This window comes from Phycodurus eques, chromosome 14, assembly GCF_024500275.1.
Source record: "Phycodurus eques isolate BA_2022a chromosome 14, UOR_Pequ_1.1, whole genome shotgun sequence".
NCBI lineage: Eukaryota > Metazoa > Chordata > Actinopteri > Syngnathiformes > Syngnathidae > Phycodurus > Phycodurus eques.
This window is the reverse complement of record NC_084538.1, coordinates 10,778,777-10,796,885: the sequence shown is the minus strand read 5'-3', so window position 1 is coordinate 10,796,885 and position 18,109 is coordinate 10,778,777. Positions and strand designations below refer to the sequence as shown.

At 39.4% G+C, this 18,109-nt stretch overlaps 1 protein-coding gene across 2 annotated transcripts in view; it reads left to right on the top strand.

The window, feature by feature from the left end:
* Positions 1 to 15,311, top strand: part of rnf144aa (ring finger protein 144aa) — a 38,856-nt gene extending 23,545 nt beyond the window's left edge. For both annotated transcript variants that reach the window (XM_061696493.1, XM_061696494.1), the window contains exons 3-8: positions 2,416 to 2,520; positions 3,202 to 3,262; positions 6,048 to 6,264; positions 9,503 to 9,650; positions 9,940 to 10,029; positions 13,620 to 15,311. In XM_061696493.1, coding sequence (XP_061552477.1) covers positions 2,416 to 2,520; positions 3,202 to 3,262; positions 6,048 to 6,264; positions 9,503 to 9,650; positions 9,940 to 10,029; positions 13,620 to 13,751 — 753 coding nt within the window. In that variant the 3' untranslated portion in view covers positions 13,752 to 15,311. The remainder of the gene's footprint in view (positions 1 to 2,415; positions 2,521 to 3,201; positions 3,263 to 6,047; positions 6,265 to 9,502; positions 9,651 to 9,939; positions 10,030 to 13,619) is intronic.
* Positions 15,312 to 18,109: the final 2,798 nt, after the last annotated feature.

The window sequence follows — 18,109 nt, the reverse complement described above, 5'->3', positions numbered from 1 at the left end:
AAAGCCACACCCTTGTCTAGATAAGACTTTACAGCTCACAGTGCATGTCAGCGCAAATGAGAATCATGAGGTCAAAGGAATTGCCTGAGGAGCTCATTTTGGCAAGGCACAGATCTGGCCAAGGTTACAAAAAAGATTCTGCTGCACTTAAGGTTCCTAAGAGCACAGTGGCCTCCATAATCCTGAAATGGAAGACATTTGGGACGATCAGAACCCTTCCTAGAACTGGCCGTCCAGCCAAACTGAGCAATTGGGGGAGAAGAGCCTTGGTGAGAGAGGAAAAGAAGAATCCAAAGATCACTTTGGCTGTGCTCCAGAGATACAGTCGGGAGATGGGGCAAAGTTCTAGAAAGTCAACCATCCCTGCAGTCCTCCACCAGTTGGGGCTTTATGGCAGAGTGGCCCGACTTAAGCCTCTCCTCAGTGCAAGACACATGAAAGCCCGCATGGGGTTTGCTAAAAAACACCTGAAGGACTCCAAGATGGTGAGAAATAAGATTCTCTGGTCTGATGAGACCAACATAGAAATTGTTGGCCTTAATTCTAAGTGGCATGTGTTCGGTCTGTCACTATACATTAAATTTTTCACTCTTTGTTATATTGCAGCCATTTGTTAAAATAATTTAAGTTCATTTTTCCCTCATTAATGTACACACAGCACCCCATATTGACAGAAAAAAATTTAATTTTTAAATTTTTTGCAGATTTATTAAAAAAGAAAAACTGAAATATCACACAGCCATAAGTATTCAGACCCTTTGCTCAGTATTTAGTAGAAGCACCCTTTTGAGCTAATACAGCCATGAGTCTTTTTGGGAATGATGCAACAAGTTTTTCACACCTGGATTTGGGGAAGAAGAAAAGGACATAAAGAAGAATCAAGAATGTAGTTTTATGTCGAACCGATGCTATTTGTGTGCTGATCGATTGGTGAATAAAAAAAGAAATAAGACTGATTCTTGAGAAAATTACACTGACTAAATCAGACTGCAATGAACAGGAAGCCCAGACAGCGCATGGCCGGCCTGCCGTGTAACTATGTGCGTGATCGCTCACAAAGCTAGCTGGTAATGCTAACCAAAACAAGCATACCGTATTTTCACGACCATAGGTCGCACCGTATTAAAAGCCGCAGTCTCAGTTACGGGGTCTATTTCTGTATTTAACACATACATACGGTAGCATGCATGCACGCTAAAACAATGTTTTTAAAAAGGCAGCAGGAGCAAAACTGAGTTCGGTTGTACTTTATTGAAGTATTTAACAATGTACTAAATTTTTTTTTTTTTTTTATCAAACCTCATCCACAAATCCATCAAAGTCCTCATCTTCTGTATCCAAAATGAGCAGCTGGGCAAGTTCTCAATCAAACACGCCAGGTTCGAGTCAGTCTCGTTGCCGTGCAAAAGTTCGAACAACAGTGCAAGCAGACCCGTTAGCCCTAGCATCCACAATCCATTCACAAATTGTGCCGTAACTCGCCCGGCGCTGCCTCCTAGTCTTAGTAAAGCTGTGTCTGCCATCTGTCATCCATGGCACCGACGCCGCTCACTTCACTTTTGTGTCTTCCATTTTCTAATAATTGCTCCCACAGTTGATTTCTTCACACCAAGCTGCTTACCTTTTGCAGATTCAGTCTTCCCAGGCTGGTGCAGGTCTACAATTTTGTTTCTGGTGTCCTTTGACAACTCTTTGGTCTTGGCCATAGTGCAGTTTGGAGTGTGACTGTTGGTTGTGGACAAGTGTCTTTTATACTAATAACAAGTTCAAACAGGTTCCATTAATACAGGTAACGAGTGGAGGACAGAGGAGCCTCTTAAAGAAGAAGTTACAGATCTGTGAGAGCCAGAAATCTTACTTGTTTGTAGGTGATAAAATACCTATTTTGCACCAGAATTTGCTAATAAAGTCTTTAGAAATCAGACAAATTGTTCTGGAAGTGAATTTCTATAGGTTGGCAGCTCTAAAAATGTTACTGTTTAAAAAAAATTAAAAAAGGGAATGAGCAAACAAAATACTGCTGTAATGGAAAGTAAAAATATATTCAAGTACATAATAGTAGGGCATGTTTGTTGATGGAATTTAAAATGTCCCTTTCTCTTCTCACAAATGGTGTTTTTGTGATCAAATAAACAGGAAGTAGCTTTTTTCCCCATGTGTCACATTCATACAAACATTTCCCCTTTATTTATGTGTGAAAAATGTGCTGCACATTTACAAAGCTGCTAAATGCTGATCTCTACCTCCAAATTCCACATCATCAGATCTCTTCATTCTTAGGGTAGAGAAAACTGTATGGTCTTAGTAGACTAATTGCTGTTATGATTTGTTTTACTTTTTGTTTTGTTTTGTTGCATTCATTTATCTGCCCTATGTGTCAGACTCTGACTGGTATACTTTGTCTGTTACATGCAGTGCCTGAAGCAGTATGTGGAACTCTTGATTAAAGAAGGCCTTGAAACTGCAATTAGCTGTCCAGACTCTGCCTGCCCAAAAAGAGGGCTCTTGCAGGAAAATGAGGTATTGACACGGTCATTTAACTTTGTGATAACTCATAGCCATTATGACCACATGCCCTGAGGTTTGTCAGGATTTTAGACATCAAATATATCCAATATGTCCCCTAATTTAGTTTTGCAAGCTGTATTTTCCATAAACAAATGTTCATGTAGTCTTCAATAATGTGTAACAAGCCAGTGCCACATTTGCACATGAACTTGCATAGAATTACCATGAAATAAGCAAAGTAGTGTCTTACCCGTCTTTTTTTCAATTCTTGCGACAACCGCTGCTCCTGTCATGCCTTCGTGTAAATGTCAGTATGAGAGCAAAGCTTTCTTCTCTTCATCCTCCTGGCACTTTGGTTCTCGTGGTTTAGCTCTCAGCAGCCGTATTGTTTTTTTATATCAATTAACACTGCTGTCTTCATACCTAAAACTTTACCTTCCTTCACCTGTATGGACTGCTGTCATGGATGATGTCCCATTAGAACAATTTAGTTTTCATTATTTCCTATGATTGAAAATTGTTTGAACAAATCAGAGGTTGATCAGCATATTACAACTACTTATCTTTAATGTGAAAGTTTCCAATTTTTTTTTTTTGTTTCTTCAATAATTTCTTTTCGTTGTCTATAAATGAAGAATACTCTCTATTCATAAATTTAATTGAACATTAATCCTTTTTCTGCTGGCCCTGTAGATTGAGTGCATGGTGGACACAGAGATGATGCAGAGATACAAGAAGCTTCAGTTCGAAAGAGGTGAGTCAATGCAACCTCAAAAAAAAAAAGTGGACAAAGATGTCACTATCTAGCATGTGTGCGCCTCAGCGGGGCTATGGCGTGCTCGGTGACGGCCAGTCTCGCAGGCACGTGCACTCCTCTCAGCCCCCTCCGTTCTCCTCCCCCAGCTACTGTGTTGCGCAGCGACACACAAAAGGGATGACTACAATGGATGCTGGACACGTGTAGCTGCACTGAGTCAATCATTTACACACATTGGACATGGTTGCTGGTGACGTACACACAGCAGGGCTTGAGGCAGTTAAGAGAGGATCTCAGCAGCAAAAGTCATCATGAGCGTCATGTGCTATCTTGCTTCCTTTCCTCATTAGTAAAATCCTATAAAACTAGGAACAATTTGAGCTGATTTAGTCATGGACAACTGTGCACTTCTGAGGAAAAAAAAAGTTGGAAAGTCTAAATTTTACATGATAAAGTGATTGGATTCCAGTGCAGGAAAGATGATGGCAGGTTCTGTGTTGTTTCACTGACTGCTTTAATTGCTTTCGTGCAAATGAGCACATTAGCAGAGACATCTTGCTGCCATGGAGAACAGTAACCAAGCAACACAGTCATGCATTAAAGGCACTCAACTTGCGGGTTCACCGAACTACCAGCCGGCGCAAACTGTATGTTGAACTTGTTCTCACGGTAGAAGAATACATGCATATGAAATTACCACATTTGGAATAAAACGGGGCCAGTCAATGACCTGAGACAACAACAGCAAAACAGGGTGTTGAATGTTAACGTTATAGTATTACTTGAGCTCTCACCTTGTTTAAAAATGGCACGCTACCTAAAATTTAGACATTCATGAAATGCCGTGAAATAAAAAGAATACATTTCTAAATTTTGGAAGCTTTTGATTTGATCCACAAAAGAAAACATTTGTTTTTTGTTCTTTTGCATACAAATAAAAAACAACCACCATTTGGGGAGTGTGTACATGTTTCGTAGAACGGCCATGATATGCAGTGTTGACAGTATATGGGAGATTGTATTTTCACACACAGTACTTGGTTGTAGAGCTGTCCAGATCCGATCATGTGATCGTAAATCGGGGCCGATTGGTGAAAAAGAGCAGATTTTTTGTTTTTGTTTTATTACATTTTTAAAGGCCATAAACGAGACTAAATAATCCTGAGGTACAAAGATATTGCCAAATGGAACACCAATAGCTTCGTTCTTAAGTACACAACGTTACCTTTCGGGTTTGTGTAGTGGCATGAAAAAGACCATGTCCACACGAGTACTGGGATTCCACAGAAATGCTTGTTGTTTATACAAGCTGCAACCTTTTAAGACCAGTTGTGCATGCATATGCATGCATAGATGCTTCGAACCTTGTCACAGGAACAATTAAAATCAGTTAGGCATCTCATAATTTACAGCATTGAGGTAAAAAGAAAAATGAAATATAAGCACAAGATAAAAGACACTTAATTACAATACAAACAATTGTTCACATCTGGGAGAGTGACCATATTATGCTGTGGTAGTTATGTGACTACAAACAGTATTGCACATTTTTGTTTTGTTTGTTTGTTTGTGTTCTTATAATGTAGCACTGTTGCACAATTATTGTTCATTATACAGCACTTGTGTGGAAAGGGTGTGTGTGTGTGGGGGGGGGGGGGGGTGTAGTCATTAGTTCTTTAGTTCTTACTGTGAGGGTGTGTAGGGGGCAGACCCATTTCACAGCTTAGTGGTAGAAAAGTTTTTTGAGTATCGTGGTTCTAGACTTTAATGTCCTGTGGTGTTTTCCAGAGGCAAGGTGGGGGGGTGTCTGGGGTAGGAGGGGTCCTTTATGATTCCACTGGCTTTCCATAGTAGTCTGCCAGTGCAGGTGTCCCTGACTTGAATTGAAGAATTGAACCAGGTGTCCCTGACACCTACACTGGGTTGTGTGCAGCCAATCACCCACTCTGGTGCTTTCACCAACTGTTGCAGGTACCTCCTGACCTTTGCAGTACATCTGCTTGAACCAATTTGCGCAACAGTCAGGAGGTTCTCCATTGTGGATCTATAAAGGTTTATCAGGAGTTGTTGGGAGAACTGGGCTTGGTGTGGTTTCCTGACAAAGTTAAGTGTTTGACATGCTTTCCTCACCTGATAGGAGATGTTGGTGGACCAAGTAAGGTCTGTCGAGATGTGGACTTGGGGAAAATTTAAGCTTTCCACCCTCTCTACTTCATCTCCATGGATATAGAGGGCAGTGTGCTCAATGCCCTTGGATTTACCACTGCTCCAAGAATTTCTGTGGTTTCGTTGTTTAGGGTTTACCACTGCGGTGCTGTAGTACTTGTTAATGTGGAGATGGGGGGACGGCGGGGCTCGCTTCGCGGCCGTGGAAGATGTTTCGCCTATTGCCCTGCTCTTCTTCCTCTTTTCCCATCTCGATCATGCTTTTCGTGTCATGTCTCTGGACCTCAGCTTAGGGCGATTCAGGAAGCCTGATGGGAGTACTATATCATAACCGACAGTAGAATATATAGCAAATATCGATTTTGTGTTTCACCCCTATTACTTAACATTTTTATTTCTAGCTTTGACTGCTAAAATGTCTTCAATGTTGTTTCTCAGCAATGCACAAAATAAACATTTTCTGATTAACCTATGAAACATTATTGGGGACATTTTAAAACTGTTGACACGCGTTTTGACCAGTAATTAAGCAAAAACATTTTTGTGGTGTGTGTAAATGTATCATTCTTAGAGGGTGTGTCTAAATGATGGTGGCCTGTTCATTTTGTACAATAAGAGGTGCTGTTGGACCCTTGCCGGACGTGGTGTCCTTCCTCGACATGCCAGGCTGTGTGCCAACTGAAGGAGGCCGATTCTCCGCTGCTGCCCCAGCTGGTCCAGTGTGCCGTTTGCGCACTTGAATTCTGTTCAACCTGCAAGACCAACTGGCACCCTGGTCAGGCCTGCTCTGAGAACAACCTTCCCATTACCTCTTTCCTGCCAGGAGAGAACAGGTACCATTTCTTCACATTCTTCTGTTGTGATGTCAAACAGAAATGTGTGACCTTTGCTCAACACTAAATATTTTAAATTAGGTCAAACATAATCTCAGGATCTCATTTTCAAATTGGAACTGAACATGAGAACCAACAATAACACCATACACAGACGCATCATGTGTCAAAAGAATTTCTACTGTGATAACAACTAAAATCTGCTCCCATCTTGATAATCTATTCAACAAAAGATAAATAAAACACACTTTTGTAATTTGTATATTATTTGTTTTCACCCAACATTTATCTTTGGCCAAGAAAACTGTGTTCGAGTCATAACAACATGTCTCTTTTATATGATGAGGAAAGGCATTGCAGACAAAATAAAAGTTTTTCTTTAGGTTTTTTTTAAAATCCCCTTTTAACTAAAATTGCGTTTAGTGCAACTACAATATACTGTATTGTCACTGTCCAATAGTGTTGCTAAGTTCATGGTAATTTTACAGTTCAAACTTTCCAAGCAAATATCAATAATTTTTCTTACACAACTTAAATGTTAAAAATGTTATGAGGTCTTCCTGATCTCTTTCTCTGATTTGAAAACGTGAACTGAACAAAGATAAGACCATGCAACACCTTCCTGTGTCAAAAGAATGTCTTGTCTACTGTGATAACAGAAACATCTGCTCACATCTTGATAACCTACTTAACAGAGACTATCAAGAAAACCTTTTTTTTTTTATTTCAAATGTAAAACTGTCATCAAATATGAAAGAAAACAACACAAACCCATGATATCGAATGAACTTCTCACCCTAAGTCAGCTGGTTCCAACAAGCTATTGATAAAAATGGATGGATGAATAAAAGCATTGTATACATAATAGCGTGTAAAAGGTAATTAAAAAATAAATACAATTAAAAAAAACTTCAACTAGCCCAAAATAAAATTGTATGCAACAAAATCTATTGTCACTGTTTAACTGTTGCCCCATAGGGCTGCTCAATTCAAGGAAGTATTGACGTTCAAAATGAGACATAATAGGAATATGTGAATTTACAGAAATTAAATCGAAATTTACAGAATTGTAGGTTAGTCAACGAATTCGAGTTGAAAGTCTCCAACTTAATATTTCCAACATTTCTTGGCTACACTTCGACAGAACATTTCCAGAAATTTAAAGGAAATGTCCTATATTGTGCAATGAAAAACATGTATCCATAATTTTTGTTTTTTCAATCTGAAACATGGAGGAAAAAAAGCTGTCTGTACAAAATTTGGGAATAGTCAAGGACTTTAAGGATTTACAGTACATTAAGGGTACATTTTTAACATTATCGTTATAAATTGTTAAAATAACAATGATTAAATCAAATTATGACTGAATTCTACTGTATTCACCACTAAGCACCTTGCATTGCAATAATAATAAAACTGCGCTTGACAACCAGCATAATTTATTCCACTTCAAAAGAGACATCAAATATATTGACAAGTAGCAATCAATACGTCATACTCTGGCCACTTACCTTAGTGACATTTGTTAATAAAGTGCTGGATTCATGAAGTGCATCCATAGTTTTAGGCTGACAGCCAGCCTTGCCGAATCTGCCAGTGCTCCATCTTAAATTGATAAGAAGGCATAAAACAATCTGCTACAACTAAAATGCGGTCCCACCTGGGCACTCTGCCCATTTTCAGCATGGAGGGGTTCCAGAAGAGGGCTGCCCCGAGACGCACCCCATGCAGCTGACCTATTTCTCTGTGATATCCTCTTACTGTGGAAAACGTCATTAGGCCTGTCAGGCTTCCTCTATCAAAGGCCACGGTGGAGGGAGAGAGGATTAACAAGTCTACTCTTAGAACGACATTCATCGGCTGCAATCTGATTCTTTGCAGACTTGACCTTTTATCATGACTTTAAGATCAATGTTTAGCGAAACGGGCACCTTATCAAGCAAGCTTTCAAATATTGAAATTATTGAGGAATATTTTGGCTTTATTTAAAAATGTTGTATACACACACTGCTCTTGACCCGTGTTTAGCTACTGGATTAGCGCAAAACAATATTAAAAGCTGCCAATCATATATGCTAAAGTGGATTTACTTGATTGGTGTTTGTAGAGAACAAGATCTGGTGCACAGAAAAGTGGAGCAATCCTGTCTTGCACTTTCAGGGAATGTAAATTACTCACTGAGAGTTAAATTGAATAGTTTTACTTTATAATGATTATGATTTTTTTTTGTCTCTTTGTCACGTTTCATGCGCTGCTAAATTGCTTCTCCTTAAAGTCTTCCCAATCATAGGTTACAGAGACATATTACAGTGTATACTTTAGATCAGCTTTCAGAAACTCTCCTCCCCAAGCTAGACACTATATACCAGTCTGCCATCCGCTTTGTCATCGATGCTCCCTCCAACGCCGACCACTATGAACTGTACTGCGTGGTTAATTGGCCCTATCTTCACTCATGCAGATAAAGTCACTGGTCCATTTCGATCTATGAAACACTCAATGGCAAGACCCCACCATATCTTCGCTCTCTGCTCGGTATGCATACCACCACTCGCACTCTACGTTCCAGCAGTTTTATTTACCTCTTCATTCCCAAGGTCCGCATTACTTTTGGTCGATCATCTTTTGAATTTTGTGCCCCAAATGACTGCAACACTCTGCAACAAACTCACCTAATTTTTTCCAGTATCATTTATTAAAAGGTTACTGAGGGATACTGTACATGATTGCTGCACCAGTTTTTAACCTGTTATGTACCTTTTATTAACCATGTTCTGTAATGTATTATGTAAATATTTTACTATATGAAATTGCAGTTTGTTGTATACAGTATATATTTGCTTTTATTTTTCTTTGGTTTACTCTGCTGTGGGCAGCCAGGTTGGCAATGCGAATGAAAATCTTTTCTCAATTGCCTTACCTGGATCAATAAAGGTTAAATAAATAAAACTAATAAACAAATATTATTTATAACCTATAAGATATGCAGGGTCCCCTCTTGCCACTATATGAAGAAAATGCAATTTTATCTTTGTAAAGACAGAATTCTTATATTGTATTGGTTTTCTTTAGGTAGTGCAAGTGGCAGAAGTCGCTCATCACCCTACTCAAAGTGCACATGAAGATGTCTAAAGAGCCATTATTCACGATTATTTGAAGTGTTGATCGTGCAAAAATACACGAGAATAAAAATGCATAGAGGCTAGGATAAATTACAGGCTTGTCTTTTTTGTTCCAGCTCTTTCTATAAGAATGACGAGGACGACGCACCGATCAAGCGCTGTCCTAAATGCAAAGTGTACATCGAGAGAGACGAGGGTTGCGCACAGATGATGTGCAAGAACTGCAAGCACGCCTTCTGCTGGTACTGCCTGGAATCCCTCGATGTGAGTTGACCCTCACATTCTTAATAATTCAGACACGGTTTTTCCAGGAAGATGCAGCTTGATAAGCAAGGAAAAAGATGTCATTGCATGTTTATTTCTCTGAAATCTATCATGAGACTAACTGATAGAGGAGACTGTTGCCGTTTATGTAATAGCAGTTGCACAAGAACATTCATCTGGATTACGTGGGTCCTCAAATAGCATTTATTTTGTTTTGCAAAACAGTTACCCACGCATTTCAAGACTTCTCCAAAGTAATCTGCATTGTGTGCCTGTGTGTGTATGACAGGACGACTTCCTCCTGATCCACTATGACAAAGGGCCTTGTCGAAACAAACTGGGCCACTCCAGGGCATCTGTTATTTGGCACAGAACACAGGTGAGAAACGCTCCTCCCCTGGCTCACACTCTTAAGGGCACAGAGTGGCTATGCACGTGCGCTACCACTCTCGCTCTCTCCGCCCGCCTGAGCTGGCACACGTGCATTCCGTCTACATTATCTTTAGAGCACAATGGAAGAAAAAGGACAGCTTGCTCTGTGTTCTGCCATCTCCATCCTAAGCCAATAATATGCACCTTTTCACACATTCGCAAGGTTTACATAACCAAGGTTCTGCTGTACCTATCGGCTAGAAAATATTTAAAAAAATTATATCCACTAAGGCTAAAACACTTTGCTAAATCAATAAGTGAACAACATTGATCTTGAATAGTAATAGCTAAAATTACCGCATTTTCACGACCATAAGGAGCACCGTATTAAAAGGCGCAGTCTCGGTTACAGGGTCTATTTCTGTATTTAACACATACATAAGGCACATAACACACACGTATTATTGGGCGCAGGCATGGTAAAACATACGCTAGCTTAAAACATACAGTAGCATCCATGCACGCTAAGACAATGTTTTTAAAAAGGCAGTGGGAACAAAACTGAGTTCGGTTGTACTTTATTGAAGTATTTAACAATGTACTCACGTTATTTTTTGATCAGTCCTCATCCACAAATCCATCGAAGTCCTCGTCTTATGTATCCGAAACGAACAGCTTGGCAAGTTCTCCATCAAACACGGCAGGTTCCCTCTCGTCATTGTCGGAGTCAGTCTCGTTGCCGTGCGGCTCCTCAGAAATTATGCCGGCTTTTACGAAAGCTCGAACAACAGTGCAAGCAGACACGTTAGCCCAAGCATCCAAAATCCATTCACAAATTGTGGCGTAACTCGCCCAGCGCTGCCTCCTAGTCTTAGTAAAGCTGTGTTCGCCATCTGTCATCCATCGCTCGTACGCCGCTCGCAACTTCACTTTGAACGCCCTGTTTACACCAATTATCCGGCGGTTGAAGTTCCTTCGTCAAGCCTCCCGGAATGATGGCAAGCTCCGAGTTATTGCACTCAGTCGAATGGTGACTGTAGAGATGCTTCTCCCCGCTGTTCTTTGCTCATTAATCAATTGCTCGAGTTGGTCTTCCAACTCGGGCCACCTCGCCTTGTTTCCGCGGAAACTCAGCTTCGTCTTCTTGACTTGGCGAAGCTCGTTTTCCTGCTTCCTCTACTTGCGAACCATGGATTTGTTCATCATGAATTCTCTCGCGGCTGCTCGGTTCCTATGTTCCCCCGCGTCACTTAATAGCTTGCAGTTTAAACTGTGCTTCGTAAGCGTGTCTCTTCGTAGGTGCCATTTTCGGGGGTCCTTAGCTAAACCGATGTTGTTTTGCACAATGCACGTACTATATACCTACTGGCGGCGTGCCTTTAGCGTCCTCCTTCACGCACACCCTTTAACGTCCGCATGCTGTCCTCAGTCACGTCCGCCTTTCCTCTATATAAGCAGCGTGTCGGCAAGAAATGCTCCCAGTCAGTCAAGCGGAGCGCTGATCGTCACACATTTACAGATTTTTGAACTCGGTGCACACATAAGGCGCACCACATTATAAGGCTCCCTGTCCATTTTGGAGAAAATGTAAGACTTTTAAGTTGGCCTTATGGTGGTGAAAATACGGTAGGTTGTTTCCTTCAAAGAAAGAAAATGTAACGCTGATAGTACTCAGTTGAGTGCTGATCATCACTGTTAAAGTTTTTCAGATTTTTTTCGAAAATTGGTTATGTAGTTAACACATAATTGTACCAACAAAACCCCATACATTACACAGAAATCAATTACATAGTTTTGTGGGATCCTGCTAACTACTGACTCAAACTTAAATGGAACTGGGTTATGTCGTTTTTGTGCAATTCTCCTCAATAACTAACTACATAAAGTTTAATGAAAATCAGTTATGTAGTTTTGGCTGATTAAGTATTAGATATGAAATGTGACTTAACATGTTACAAATGTGAGAAGTAATTTTTATTTTATTTATTTATTTTAATTACCAAACCAATGAACAATAAAATGTTTAAAAACTAAAATTACTATGTATTCTGTTCAGATTTTATTTACAGTATCTGAACATTAAATTGATTTTCCAAAGACATTAAATCGTTAACCGGATTGGATCCAGATGAAACTGATTTTGCATCCACATAGCACATTTGTTTGAACTGAAATATATTTTCCATCTTTTGTATCCATTATTATACATATAAATTAATTAATTTCAACTGTTTTTGGTGTCATCAGATTTCAAAACCCTTTCATACATATTTGGAAAAATTTATGGAACACGATAGCCAGAAAGCTGCTTACCATCAAACAATGTTTTGGGGTGTCAAACTTGGTTTCCTCACGGGCCACATCGTAGTCATGGTTTCCCCTCAGAGCTCCATTGTGACAGTGAAAGTCCTATACCTGTAAATGTATAATCACCTGATCATATTATTACGTATACACAGAACATGCTTGCTTAGAAAAGATACTCATAGGGTACTGTGTACCTTTTGTCCAGCCTCCTTCTTTTGTCATTATTAGCATACACAGTGGCATCTGTTGCCCAGTGGGGCAGGCTGAGTCACATAATTACAGTTCAGCTGGTGGAACGCAAGCTACGGCATCACTTGCTCATAGCGTTCATGCATATATGTGCGTGTCTTTGTTTGGCTCTCCTCATTTCAACCCCTTGCTTCTCCAAATCCTCCTCTCACTCCCTCATACATACAAATGACGCACCAGCACAATTTTGCCAAACTGAATACAGCCTCAGTCTGACAACTTCAATTGATATGGATCATCTGTTGTAAAAGAGAAGCCCCTTTGTTTTAGTATAAAGAACATTCTGCTCCTTAAAAGGTGGGGGGTAAAAGACCCGTGTCTGACCTCAAAAAGAGGAGCAATGGCATTGTGGTATTACAAGTGGCAGTTACATGTGACTGACTGCGTTATGCAGTCACGATTTGTGTCTCCAAGGTAGCGAGTGTCTGGCTCCCTCTTGTGGTCATGTAACTGACTAGCTCACACTTTTATGTATGTGTATATAGTATATATATATGTATATATATTATATAGATAAAATATATATATATATTATATATATGTGTGTGTGTGTGTGTGTGTGTATATGTATGTGTGTGTAACACCAGTTTCAGTTAATCCTGAACACAGTGATATCCCCAGTTATAAGAGGGTGTACACACTTGTGCAACCACATTATCTCAGTTGTTTATTTTTAATTCCCCTCTCAAAGATTTGTTTGAAAAAAAATCAATTGACTTGCACCGTTGCGCGTTATAGGTCAGAATAGTGGCAATAGTTTGGAAATGATTTGATTTGGTCTAATTTTCACAAACCTAGCATTTGAACAGGAGTGTGTAGCCTTTTTATATATTCACTGTATATTATGTATACTGATTTTTAACATTTGGTTAGGTAAAAAAAAAAAAAAAGCAATACTATGTGAGGATAAACCTTTGGAGACATGATAATTGGGCTTTTAACTTTGATCAGCAGGAAGGGAATTGCTGTCGAATTCATCTCTATTATCGGTTTTGTGTACCCTGCTTAAGCTTGGTCAGAGCTTGTTTTATCTCCTTGCAGGTGGTGGGGATCTTTGCTGGGTTTGGCCTACTCCTGCTGGTCGCCTCCCCCTTCCTCCTCCTGGCCACTCCCATCATCCTGTGCTGCAAGTGCAAGTGCAGTAAAGGCGACGACGACCCTTTGCCCACCTAAATACCGCCGCCAAGAGCAGATGATGTGGAAAGCCGGCCAAAGGATAGGCCCATCTTCATGTTGCCTCCCTTTCATCTTATTTTCACGCTGTTTTTGTTATCCTCCTCCCACCAGCTTTGAGTGCTCCATATTTTTGGGCTGAGCCTGCACGAAGCCCAGGCTGCTTTGGATCCATCGCCCTGCATGGTAGATAAGCGAGCCCTGAAGAGACGGGTGCAGGGTCAAAGGTCCCCACGGGTCAGACTTGTCGTAAGTTGGTAGTTTGGGGGACCAAATTGGCACCGCTTGAAGTCATTGCTGTTGGTGGAACATCACAAACGTTATGAGATACTGTCTGTCTTGTATAGATAAAGAACTGCTCTTGTCTTATTGTACTGACCTGAAGCCGCCCTCCGCTTCCCACCACCACACCTGCTCTGTAGCTCCACAGGTTCAGTCCAGTAGCATTAGAGGCGCACCACGCATGTTCGGCGCTCACTCGATTTGCACACATCAATATGATTTATTTGTCATGTTGGTGGCTGAGGTAGCGAGTACTACGCTCAGCTCAGTACAATGCGTCCCCTTCAATGATGTCATTGTTTTATAACCTCGCGCTTTTAATAGAAATGAGTCGTGTCTGCTGTACGTACTGTCTTGTACTTTTAAGAATTTCCAAACCTTTAATGAATGTGTGTTTTTCAAGGAGATCGCCACTTCAATGTGCACATTTGTCATTGTAGAGTTGCACTCCCCTTTATCAAATTCAGTGTCAACTCAAACTCCAATCAGAGAGAGATTTTTTGTTTTTGATTCTAAATCCATGTTTCTCTCAGAGATGTCGCTCCTTTAATACACCGGGCCCCCAAGTGGTGGTTTAGCCAAAACAGAAACGGTAGCCTTAAGATTGAGAATAGCCAAAAGCAGCCATTTCCCTCTGTGTGGTAAATCCAAATATATAATCCCAGCGAAAATGTGTACAAAGATCTTTCAAAGTGTCAACCTTTGTGTTCTGCCGATTATATGATGTCATTCATATGTAACTCTGTTAATAGCCATACTTGTGTGTGTGGAGGGGGGAGAATCAAGAATCAATGTTCTGTATTAACAAGGGCCTTCAGTTCAAGTCTTCAAGAGGAGGAGCGCTGATTCCCATCCGTTTAAACATCACAGCACGCAATCAGATCTTCCACTCATGGAGATGTAATAGCCCAAATTGCAAACTTGCGCGTTAGTGGTCCGAGTGTTAATGTTTTGTCTTGTTGGTAGTTAAACCTCCAGCAACAAGCATCTACTCCCTAAACAGGAGCAACAGAAGAGCCTATACAGTTAATATTAGCAAATGTTCCATTTTAGGGAACCTCGCTATGAAGCTGCTCTGATGTATGACTTTATCTATGCAAGTTTGTACATCCCCTTCATTTAAATCTGCGTCGATTGGTCTCTGACAACGACAAATACAGTACACCACTCCACATGCATTTGGCATATCATTGCCTTTATATACAGGGAATGGATTTGAATCACTGTATTTCTCCCCAACTTTCAAGGGGAAAAAAAAAAAAAAGTAAAAGCTTGTGGCCCTAATTATTAACGTGGTATAGAAACTGCTTCCAGAGCAGAAATGGCATCTGCTGAGATGGTGTGTAAACGTTTAACATTTTAACCCCAAAATGAATTTGCATTGGGGGGGGAAACAACGATTGGATGTCCACTGACAAATGCAACATTTATACAAATATCGACCTCCCAAGAATGAATGCCTTATCCTAATGGAGGTCTGGTATTTTCTCCAGTTGAATAAATAAACACCCCCATCCACTATGTGAAGAAATACGGTATAGCTTTTCTCTATATGAACTCATCATTCATCAGTTTCTGTCAATTTATTTTATTAGTCACATTTTCATAGTCCCAGCAAAGTGACCCAACCCATTACAAGCAGTAACCCTATTGATTTTAAAGGCTGTTTGACCAGGGATGTTGGTTTCAAGTCGACACTATTCTCAAATGATCATCTACAAACTTCCAGGAATCTGTCATGTACATGAAGCAAGAATATTGACTTATTCACTGGCTAACACCCGATCCAATACCATACCATGCCATTTATTTAAAAATATGTTTGTAAAGTTAATCTAAAATCATTGGAGTGCAGTAAATTGGAAGAAATTATGCTTTACGCGTGTGTTAATTGCTAAAAAGCAAAAAAAAAAAAACAACTATTGGCCCATTGATCTTGACTAATACAAAATAATCCACCCCACAACTCCATTCCTATCTAGTGATCACTTTGCTGGGACTGCACAATTTTGGTCACATTTCCCCCCCCCAAAAAAATTCATCTTTGATTTTATAGTTTTTACGGACATACACTTATATTTCCACTGTTGCATTACAGTAATGCACTTGTATTTACCATCATTCTGGTGGAGTTAATGTAGCATTTACTTAAAAGTGTCTACAGTTACATCAACAAACAAAATGCAGGTCACATGTTCGATATCAGTAGCTATTTTAAGCTTGAAAGTAGTTCAAACATCTGCAGCTCTCATCCTCACAGATCGATCCTTCTTCATATTAGTCGCTTTAAGTTCGTGTAGCCCTTTTTACTACAGTGTATAAGCATGATGTATGACAGTTTGTGAAACCTTTTTCAACAGTTAAATTGTGGTTTCTCCCCCTGAAGGTGATTTAATTCTGGAATATTTATAGTTTTTTCTTTTCTTTTCTTTTTTCTCCATGACAATCGTGCCAAGCAGTTTTCCTATAAAGAAGGGCAGGAGTTGTCTACTGTATGTGTATTTTAACTATGTATTTGTAATGTAATGCCAGTTTTTACAGGGTGGAAATATCTACTGCTTCTTTCATGTGAGCGCTGCACTGTATATGGGGTTTAGTTGCTCATATGGAGGTGTCATTTGTGTGGTTCTGGTGCCTGGTGTGTTTAATGGACATAGCCTTCAAAAGATACTCGTTTTTTTTTTTTGTTGAAATTTTTTATTTTTTTTTATTTTTGTGTTTTGTTGTTGTTGTTTTACAATCTAGGGCTATTGAAACTAAAAAGTACATTTTGGATTATTCAAATACAAGAATGTCACATTTACGAGATGAGCAGGCTCCAATGACGTCATAAAATCCTGGCCATTCCCATTGAGGATTCCCCCCCCCCTCCATTCATAAATTACATTTTTGTTTGCTTGCACAGTTACACAATTGAATATGCAACAAAAACTAAAAAAAAGGGCCAAACTCCACAATTGCACTCATGCCAATCAAGACTAAAACATACTACAAGTGGATTAGACATCACCACAGCTGTTAAGTATAGGGCTTGCTTTGAAATGGTTGAATGCAGAGTAAATGTAAAAAAAACAAAATAAAAGCAGGCATTTTAAGCCCTCACAATATGTATTTTGCAATGTGTCATTGGATGAAGCCGCATGATTTATCTCAAATGTCTAATGTTTTGGCCTTAAAAAAAAACCCATCTCCCATAGTTTATGCATTTTTGGTGGGCCTACCTCCATCCCGTGGTTCGGCTCATTCTGTCTTATTTTTTTTCTATTTTTTTTTAATCCACTTAAATCACAAAATACTTGGATTTGTGCTTTCATTGTTAATCTTAAAAAAAGCAAAATGACAGCTGACCTGGTTGCTAACAAAAGATTACATCTGTATCAGTTCTGTATGACTTCGGTTCAGTATATCTACAGTTCCACTAACACTGTGATACCAGATATTAAATGTTTTTTGTGATTCATCCTCTTCTCTTGTGTCTTTCAAAACAACCTACTGTATAAACGTCGTATTGCCGACGTATTGATACTGGGATTTGGTTCCCTCTGTTGGTAAAAATCGTTCAACTCACTGAGCCATTGAGCATGGCTGCACAAACTTAACGCCTACTCACAATAATGATAATAGCTTCAAGTTTATATATATCTATATGTATATAGATATATATATGTGTATATATATATTTATATATATATGTATATACTCGGACCAGTGGATGGTTTTTGTAATTTGTCTAGTTATTCATGTTCATCTCAGAAAGTTAAATTCAATGTGTAAAAGTAAATTAGTTAAAGTATAGAAAACCTGAATAATAACGTAAAGTATATTTATAAGAACCATCCATCCGTTTTCTAAATTGCCTATCCTCACTGTATTCTTAAAGAATAGTCTGCTCAAGTTTACGGTAAATGCAAATAGTTAATAGTTTCTCAGTTCTTCCACCATTTTGAGGAATGATGACATATACTTGGCAAGTGTTTGTATTAATTCCAATTTGTCGGGCTTAAGAACAACACTTCTCTGTGGTGTGTCAAATTTATAGGACCTTTTTATTTTCACTTTACAGGGAATTCTGCTGC